Below are 10,000 nucleotides of genomic sequence, written 5' to 3' on the forward strand. Positions count from 1 at the left end.
CTAGAACAGAACGAATTTAATAAAAAGTAAATCATGCTTAATTAAAAAATAACTAAATTTGGCTACGCAAAAATAAAGGCATATGCTTATGCAGCCTATAAGTAAATAAAAGACCCCTGCCATAATTTGAGGATTTAGATGAGTAGGACAGTAGATGAGTAGGCCTAAATAAAAGGACTAGGCCTACAAGCTAATTTATAACTCAAGCGAATTGTTTTCAATTATAACATCATTAGGGCCTCTCTTTCTAAATAATAGGCCTATTTAACTCTCCTTATTCAGTATAAACTTGGAAAAAGATAAATTGGGCCTTTCACACTGTCATTTCTTGCAGTTCATTACCGAGTAAAAAAAAAAGAATAGCTGGCAACATTAAAAACAGCTGTTCAGATGGGCTCATAGAATTGGAATGTTGCACTCAGCTTACCAAAATGGCGCCCTGTCAGGCTCAGAGCGTACTTCATGCCTATGATGTAACTGATCTATCTTGACCCGCTCTAGAATCTTTGATAGATACATAGATAAAGAGAGAAAGAGAGAGAGAGAGAAGTGACAAGATATCCTATAGAGGCAGACAGAGAGCAGTGACGAGATGAAGAGGTGTCCTTACCTTGGCACATTTGTGTAAGAAGCAAGGGAGGGAAAGCATGTGAAAGTCAAGAGGAGAGAATAAGATAAAAGAGGAGATTAAGAGAAAGAGAGAGAAAGAGACAGAGAGAGAGAGGTTAAATGGGAAGAGAGGATAACAGAAAAGAGGAGATAAAGAGAGAGAGATAGGTTTAATGGGAGATATTAGAGGGCTGTTATTCCTTTGCTCTGCTGCGCTGGCAGTCAGTTAAGTCAGTAGGACAGAACAGGAGAGCCAGTCAGGAGCTCGGGCTCACTGAAGACAATGACTCGGGGCCAGATCAGGGCCTAAAGAAAGCCAGAGTAGGGCCAGAGCAGGGCCGTAACAGAGCCAGATAAGGGCCTTAAAACAGGCAGAGCAAGGCCATGTTACAGCCGTATATACCAGGGTAACCATATAGCCACATTACGGCCAGAGCAGGACCATAAGTCAGCCAGATCAAGGCCGTATCAAAGCCAGATCAAGGCCTCAACACAGCCAGAGTCGGGCCGTATCAAAGCCAGATCAAGGCCTCAACACAGCCAGAGTCGGGCCGCATCATAGCCAGATCAAGGCCTTAACACAACCAGGGCAGGGCCGTAACACAGCCAGACCTGGGCCAAATCACAATCACATTAGGGCCAGCATAGAGCCACATCAGGACCAGATCAGGGGGTATAGCGCTGGTTCTGCGCCAGCATAGAGCCGGATCGGGACCAGATCAGGGGGTATAGCGCTGGTTCTGCGCCAGCATAGAGCCGGATCGGGACCAGATCAGGGGGTATAGCGCTGGTTCTGCGCCAGCATAGAGCCGGATCGGGGGCCTGGTATCAGCATGGTGGGCCTCTGGTGTGGGTTTGACCGACACCTAAAGGTCAGTGCATTCATTTCATTCCAATCACATGCAGGGCGAGGGGAGAATAGGGTTTTGTGTTTACAATTCTGAGAAAAGGGTGAAAGGTTTAAAAAAAAAAAAAGTGTTTTAGCAGTTGCGAAAAACTATAATAGGCCAACCAATAAGGGGAAACTGACGTCACTATCCATATTATAAAGCAATATAACAGTGTCAAGCATCACATGGACTGAATCACCAGGTTATATTTAGAATTCTTTGCAGGAACTTGATAAAAGCTATTTAAAGATAGGCAGGCCAGGCAGTGCAAGATTGTTGCTCAATGGGACAGGGAAGCGATGGACTGATGCGCAATAGGCATTTCCCAGAATTGCCAAAGGTCTTAACATAATGCATTCTGTCTTAAGTAGTCCTCTGTTGGAATAAGGCATAAAAAAAAGTCCTCTAGCACAGAGGAAAAGATACCTCACATGCATACATTCACATCACGATTCACCAAATACCAAACACAAGATGCACACACACACACACACACTCACACACACACACACACACACACACACACACTCTCCCAGCATAACGGCACCATGCGCTGCATTCCCCAACAATTCCTTGCCACCCAAGCCCATTTCCTGCCACACACACACACATACGGGTCACAGTGATGCAGTTTTGGGTCATGCAGACACCATCAGGCACACACTCTCCTGCACATGCAGAAAGAGGCTGGTACGGCAGCATCGGGCAAACACAACGCAGGCAGAAAGACCCAGCCTCCACACACACACAGGCAGAGAGGAGGAGGGAGGAGACCAGAGGCTGTACCCTACAGTCAACATCAACCTGACAGAGGCCTACGGATAAAAGGACAGAGGAGAGGAGAGAAGAAGAGAGGAGGAGAGGAGAGGAGAGGAGAGAAGAGGAGGGGAGAAGAGAGGAGAGGAGAGGAGAGGAGGAGAGAAGAGAGGAGAGGAGAGGAGAGGAGGGGAGGGGAGGGGAGGGGAGAGGAGAGGAGAGGAGAGGAGGGAAGAGGAGAGGAGGAGAGGAGAGGAGGGGAGAAGAGAGGAGAGGAGAGGAAAGGAGAGGAAAGGATGGGAGAGGAGAGAAAAAGAAAGGAGGGGAGAGGAGGGGAGAAGAGAGAAGAGGTGGGGAGAGGAGAGTGGAGGAGAAGAGAGGAGGGGAGAAGAGAGGAGAGTGGAGAAGAGAGGAGGGGAGAAGAGAGGAGGGGAGAAGAGAGGAGAGTGGAGGAGGGGAGAGGAGAGGAGAGTGGAGGAGAGGAGAGGAAAAAGGGGAAAATGGAGAGGAAAGGAGAGGAGAAGAGAGGGATGGAGGGAGAAGAGAGGAGAGAAGAGAAGAAAGGAAATGAGGGGAGATGAGAGTGGAGGAGAAGAGAGGAATGGAGGGGAGAGGAGAGGAAAAGGGAAGAAAGGAGAGAAGAGGAAAGGAGAGGAGAAGAGAAGAGAGGGATAGAGGGAAAGGGGAGGAATAGAGAGAGAGGAGAGGAGTAGGGAAGAGAGGAGTCTATGGAAGGTAAACGTGGAGGAGGCCCAAATAGAGGAGAGAGGCACGAAGGAGATGAGGAGATGAAGGAGGAGTGGAAGTAGGAGCTGGCAATCAGGCTCAGCCCAGGAGAAATGGGAGAGGGGGAGAAGAGATGAGGAGAGGAGAGGAGGAAGGGCGAGTCAGACACAGGAGTCAGGCAGCCATCACACATTCATGCACATACACACATGCGCACAAACACACACATGTGCATACATGCATGCTAAATAGAGGTGGAGGATGTGAGAGCCAGAATGAGTGAGGGGAAGCGAGAGATTAATTAATTAGTGAAAAAGAGGAATGAATGAAAGTGAACAGAGAGACGGGGAGAGAAAGAGAGAAAACAGACAAAACTGCAGAGAATGGGAGAGCAGAGTGAGAGAGATGGAGTGAGAGAGAGATGGAGTGAGAGAGAGTGATGGAGTGAGAGAGAGATGGAGTGAGAGAGAGTGATGGAGTGAGAGAGAGAGATGGAGTGAGAGAGAGATGGAATGAGAGAGAGATGGAATGAGAGATAGAGATGGAGTGAGAGAGAGATGTAGTGAGAGAGAGAGATGGAGTGAGATAGAGAGATGGAGTGAGAGAGAGAGCTAGAGTAAGGGAGAGATGGAGGGAGAGAGAGATGGAATGAGAGAGATATAAGTGAGAGATAGAGTGAGAGAGAGAGATGGCGTGAGAGAGATAGAGTGAAAGAGTGAGAGAGATGGAGTGAGAGAGAAAGGGAGAGATGGATGGAAATTGAGAGAGGAGAGTGGGAATGAGAGAGGAGAGTGGGAGAGTGACGGAAAGATGGAGAGATGGAGTGAGACATAAATGGGTGGAGGTGGGCTGGAACCCCTGCATGGGTCAAGGGGTATGAGAGATGGAGTGAGAGAGAGAGAGAGAGAGAGATGGAGAGGAAGAGATATGGGGTTACGGGGTCGCGGGGTCAGGGGTCGGCTACCTTGTTCCACCAGACCGGCGGTGGTGCCGGCCGCCGCTGCTACTGCTGCAGTGACCGAAGCCGGAGCCGTAGTCTGTCGACCCACTGCAGGAGTCACACACACACACACACAAATGCATAAACACACACACACACACACACACACACACAAATGCACAAACACACACACAAATGCACAAACACACACACACACACACAAATGCACAAACACACACACACACACACACACACAAATGCACAAACACACACACAAATGCACAAACACACACACACACACACACACAAATGCACAAACACACACACAAATGCACAAACACACACACACACACACACACACAAATGCACAAACACACACACACACACAAATGCACAAACACACACACAAATGCACAAACACACACACACACACACACACACAAATGCACAAACACACACACACACACAAATGCACAAACACACACACACACACAAATGCACAAACACACACACACACACAAATGCACAAACACACACACACACACAAATGCACAAACACACACACAAATGCACAAACACACACACACACACACACACACAAATGCACAAACACACACACACAAATGCACAAACACACACACACACACAAATGCACAAACACACACACACACACAAATGCACAAACACACACACACACACAAATGCACAAACACACACACACACACAAATGCACAAACACACACACACACACAAATGCACAAACACACACACAAATGCACAAACACACACACACACACACACACACAAATGCACAAACACACACACACACACAAATACACAAACACAAGGTGGTGAGAGGGAGAGAAAGTAAGAAAGGAAAAAGAAAAATGGTGAGAGAGAGAAAACAGGTGAAGAGTGAAGGATTGAGTTGAAATCAGGGAGGGGAGGAGAGGAAAGGAGTGAAGAAGAGATATGACGAGGAGAAGAGAAAAGAGGAAAGGAGAGGAGAGGAGAAGAGAAAGCAATTTGTTAGTCTGGAAGGGTGCTGATTAGCTCCAATCGTCTGCAAACAAAACATTATATCAAATCCACACACTCAATTGCAACCTACACTTCACAGAGAGAGACAGAGAGAGAAGAGAAAGCAACAGGATAGTAAAAGAGAAAGAAAGAGAGAGGGAACAAGAGAGGGAAAAGGAACGGGTTTCAATTCCCCTGTCTCTAATCCCATGATGCTGTGCTCTGCTGGCATTGGGTGCCTGTAGGGCAGTATGGGTGGAGGTGTGTAGGGTGGAGGTCAGTAGGGTGTAGGGCAGTATGGGTGGAGGTGTGTAGGGTGGAGGTCAGTAGGGTGGAGATGTGTTCTAAAACCCGTCAGATCGTCTGTTTAAAGCCCAATTCACACCAAAGATTCGTAATGAGATGAAACCGTTGCAGAAAGAAGTTGCAGCGGTGTGAATTAGATGTTGCACATAGTTGCAAGCCGTCGCAAAGCATTCACCAAGTCTAGTCACAGTTGCAAGGTTTTAGAATGTTGCATCAAGTTGCTGGTTTATAGAATGTTGCAGCTCATGTCGTCGCGAATCCTTGGTGTGAATTGGGCTTAAGCTAGTATGGTGCACTGCAGACTGCGCACGCTAACGTTATGATTAGATGGCATTAAAAGACTGCAGTGGGGAAAAGCTAGAGTTCCAAATTGTATAACTTTTTTCAATATGAACTATGCCTATATGTCAGACTTCGTCATCGTTCAATTCATCCCTTGTTTCTACTGTAATTTGCGGATAGGCAGATAGTAAGCGTTTTTAAGCTGTCAACAAAACAAGGTTCGCGAACATTATTCTTTATTCTAAATGCGTACCGCCATGCCAATAAAGAGAAAGAAGTAGGTTAGTAGGAAATATAAGCTTACTATTGTCAAATTTGCCAAATAAAATACGGGAGAAACGATATGGTTCATGCTCTCTCATGCTGTTTCTTTCGTGCCGAAAAGGAGGGAGAATGAAACATTACGCATGTTCCACTTTTGCATAAATAATTCCTGAACGGTTTTGGTCAGGGCTGATAATGCAACTGTATTTGACAGAGGACAGATAGGCTAGATTGCTAGTGATGAAATATGAGCTTTCAGAGTGATACGATCTCTTTGTAAATTACGTTTGATTAAAACTTCTGTTCTGGCTATCCCCGCTATTTGGATCTTATCTCACTCAATGAACAACATCTCAACACTATGAATGATGATCCATAATTGTCAGTGGATAGCCTAGTCATATGGGTAGACATTCAGTGTGTTTGAAATAATTAATTTGAGAATATTTTCCATCTTTGCAAAGGAAAAGTTTTGTGTAAAGGGAATCAAAGGCCTGTCTCATATAGACGCCTGTCTCTAATACTAGCCGGTGCATTTGGCGATTTGGGAAAATAAAAGCCCGGGTTATTATTTGGAGTTTTACGGTAATACAGTGTGATCTTTGAATGTTAAAAGTTGCAATTGGTGATTTAACCTTTTTGAGAAGTGGATACACTCTATTAAGAGGTAGATAAACTCTTTTTCTGAAATTTCAGACGTGGATAAACTGTGTTTACTTGCATTTAGCCTCCACTACAGCCCTCTGTGTAGGGAGGAGGTCAGTGGGGTGGACGTCAGTAGGGTGGAGGTGTGTAGGGTGTAGGGTGGAGGTCTGTAGGGTGGAGGTCTGTAGAGTGTAGGGTGGAGATCTGTAGGGTGGAGGTCTGTAGGGTGTAGGGTGGACGTCAGTAGGGTGAAGGTGTGTAGGGTGTAGGTCTGTAGGGTGGAGGTCTGTAGGGTGTAGGGTGGAGGTCTGTAGGGTGTAGGTATGTAGGGTGGAGGTGTGTAGGGTGGAGGTCTGTAGGGTGGAGGTGTGTAGGGTGGAGGTACAGTATGTAGGGTGGAGGTCTGTAGGGTGGAGGTATGTAGGGTAGAGGTCTGTAGGGTGAAGGTCAGTAGGGTGTAGGGTGGGGGGACCTGTAGGTGGAGGTCTGGAGGATGGTGTAAGACTCTAACTTCCCAGACAGATAAGCTTTGATCTGTTCCTTCACAGCTGGACTGTTTCGATCCTTTTTACTCCCATCACACAGAGGAGGGCCAGTAGCCTTCAATGCATATTGTCATCATCATACTGTCGTTGTAAATTGACCCTCTTGCAATCCACTGTCTCTCATGTTTCCAGTACCTGCCTTCTGTGTTTTAAATAATCTCAGTGGTTTAATGGGCTCACAGGCAGCGTTAGGAGTATCTGCTGCAACAAATAGCTTCCACTATAATCAATGCAAGCGCCTACACCAGACGTGATAAACAGAGCGTACATTCGAAAGAATTAGACCAGTCTTCTAAAACTACTTTTATGCTTTTATGGAGTACTTCAATTGTGGACCCGGTGTAGCCTGGCTGAGTCTTGTAAGGAAATATGTCTGTTTTAGTGAAGATCTGAGGAGTTCAGGACGTCTGGTTCCTACAGAATCATGATGTGCACATCACAGGCGGGCACAAGGGGTAGATGCCAGCAACACCGGCACAACCCTCTACTGCCTCTGTCTCCGCCAAAGATGCCATGGGAGGGAGAACCCATCCCCCACACTCATACAGTGTGAGCATATGTCCGCATGAGTGTGTGTGTGTGTGTGAGTGTACTATTGGTTTTGTGTGTTAAATCTGTTTGTGCATATGTGCATTTGTGAGTCTCTTTCTGTGTGTGTGTGTGTGTGTGTGTGTGTGTGTGTGGGGGGGGGGGGGGGGTGCATCTGTGCGTGTTTGTGTGTGTGTGTGTGTGTGTGCATGTGTTGTCACTGTAAGTGTGAGTTTGAGTGTGTGTGAGTGGGGACATTGAGTGACACTCCAACAACCTCCCCCCTTTGCACACACACACAATCATAATCTGAGATGATTACAGTAATGATAACTCCCACAAGAAGGAAGGGATGACAAGGAGAGAGAGAGAGAAAGAGATGGAGAGAAGGAGGGATAGAGAGAGAGCAAAATAGGGATATAGAAAGAGAGAGAGAGGGAGGACAGCAAGGAGAAAGAAGGAAGAGTAGAAGACAAGGAGAGAGAGAAAAGATGGGAGGAGAAGACAGAAAAGGGTAAAAAGATACAAGAGGAAAGGAGAGGAGGAGAGGAGAGAATAGGAGGATAGAGGAGAGAGGAGGAAAGGAGAGGAGGAGAGGAGAGAATAGGAGGATAGAGGAGAGAGGAGGAAAGAAGAGAAGAGGAACGGAAGAGAGAATGAGAGGAGAAGGATAGGATGAGAGGAGAGAAGAGGACGGAGGAGGAGGGAAGAGGGGGAGATGAGAGGATAGAGGAGAAGGATAGGATGAGAGGAGAGAAGAGGACGGAGGAGGAGGGAAGAGGGGGAGATGAGAGGATAGAGGAGAAGAGGAGAGAAGATGAGGTGAGAGAAGAGGAAGAGATGAGAGGATAGAAGAGGAGAGAAGATGAGAGGAGGGAAGAGGAGGAAGAAGGAGAAGAGGAAGGGGGGAGAGGCAGGCTGCTCTCTGAGCCTCAGAGCACACTGTCACTGCCGCCCACAACCCTGCTGTCTTGAGCATGTGTGTGTGTGTGTGTGTGTGTGTGTGTGTGCCTGTGAGTGTGAATGAGAACAGACTCACAACGCAGATGCTTCATTACAGCAGACATAAATCACATATTATTATATATGCCAGTTATTACACACACACACACATGTGCCAGCACAATCCCACACACACACACACACACACACACACACACACACACACACACACAAACCCACAGGAACTCTACATCCTCTGCAAAACCATCAATTACATGTCAGGCTATTATGGAACAGCCCTCAGATGTGAGTGTGTGCATGTCTATGTCAGTGTGTGTGTGTGTGTGTGTGTGTGTGTATGTGCACTGCGCTTCTGGATCACCGCAGCATCTGAGGAGACACCCACACACACCACTGACACGTACAAGAACGTGTTGTTTGACATCCTGAGCTGTGTAAACACTTCTGTCTCTGAGGGTCTTGTCTCCTTTGCCTCCTCTCTTAGCTAACGCAAACATACCACTACTAATCTCTTCTATTCAGCTAACGCTAACATAATATTACTAACCTCTATTATCAAGCTAACTCTAACACACCACTACTAATCTTTAATATTCAGCTAACGCTAACATAACACTTCTAACCTATATTATCAAGCTAACGCTAACACACCACTAATCTCTTCTATCCAGCTAACGCTAACACAACACTACTAACCTCTATTATCAGGCTAATGCTAACACATCACTATTAATCTCAGCTAAATATTTAACGATAACACACCACTTCTGACCTCTGAACTGTGAGCTCTGTGTGAGGGGTTTATTTATGTGTTCTCTTAAACGCCTGTACCTGTCAACTTAATAGAGGCCATAATATTTACTTAATCTTTTACTTAATTAATTAATTAATTAATACAAGTAATTAATTAATTATTAAGTAACAGATCATTAGGATAATTACAAAACAGCAGGGACAGATGTTTTTGTTTGTTTGTTTGTTTGTTTTAGGAAAATGCAAAAGACAAGTTACCTCAACATGTTATGGTGGAAAATTATGTAATGTCCAGCGCCGACGAGAGTGGCAGCATGTCCATGTAGCTCTGTGTCTTTGTGTGTTTTTCTTCGTCTACATTGTCTACACTGTTTACTGGCTATATTAGCCCATATGCACAACCCCTCCCTCCATCCCCCAGTCTGGACTGTGGCCTAACTTAATACTTGACCAATGGCTGTTAAACGGTTAAAATAAACAATTTCTCCAGCCTCCCGCACTAAAGGAAGTGCGATTGTAAGCTGCTCCACTTGCGAGAGAATCTTGAGAGGCATTTTCAGAGGATGTGGTGGACGTGTCAACTCACCAGAGAAGTTTCGCGACACCAGCATGGTGGTCAGAATAGCTCCCTATTAGGAATAAAACAAAGCAATAAGATGATTACATGAATTTTTTTTTATTTAAGAAATCTAATTCTAAACTAATTTTAACTTATACATGGTTCTGTCATGCTTGCTTGCTTGCATAATGCTTTTGGATGAGGCAGGAGAAAA

At 45.9% G+C, this 10,000-nt stretch overlaps 1 protein-coding gene across 50 annotated transcripts in view; it reads right to left on the minus strand.

The window, feature by feature from the left end:
- LOC121679762 (calcium/calmodulin-dependent protein kinase type II subunit beta) overlaps positions 1-10,000 on the minus strand; it is a 74,533-nt gene that overhangs the window by 28,220 nt on the left and 36,313 nt on the right. For 28 of the 50 annotated variants that reach the window (XM_042058741.1, XM_042058759.1, XM_042058745.1 and 25 more), the window contains 2 exons: positions 9,814-9,856; positions 3,946-4,029 (listed from right to left, as the gene is read on the minus strand). In XM_042058741.1, coding sequence (XP_041914675.1) covers positions 3,946-4,029; positions 9,814-9,856 — 127 coding nt within the window. The remainder of the gene's footprint in view (positions 1-3,945; positions 4,030-9,813; positions 9,857-10,000) is intronic. The other 22 variants (XM_042058756.1, XM_042058751.1, XM_042058749.1 and 19 more) reach the window with 1 other exon arrangement.

This window comes from Alosa sapidissima, chromosome 13, assembly GCF_018492685.1.
Source record: "Alosa sapidissima isolate fAloSap1 chromosome 13, fAloSap1.pri, whole genome shotgun sequence".
NCBI classification, from domain to species: domain Eukaryota; kingdom Metazoa; phylum Chordata; class Actinopteri; order Clupeiformes; family Clupeidae; genus Alosa; species Alosa sapidissima.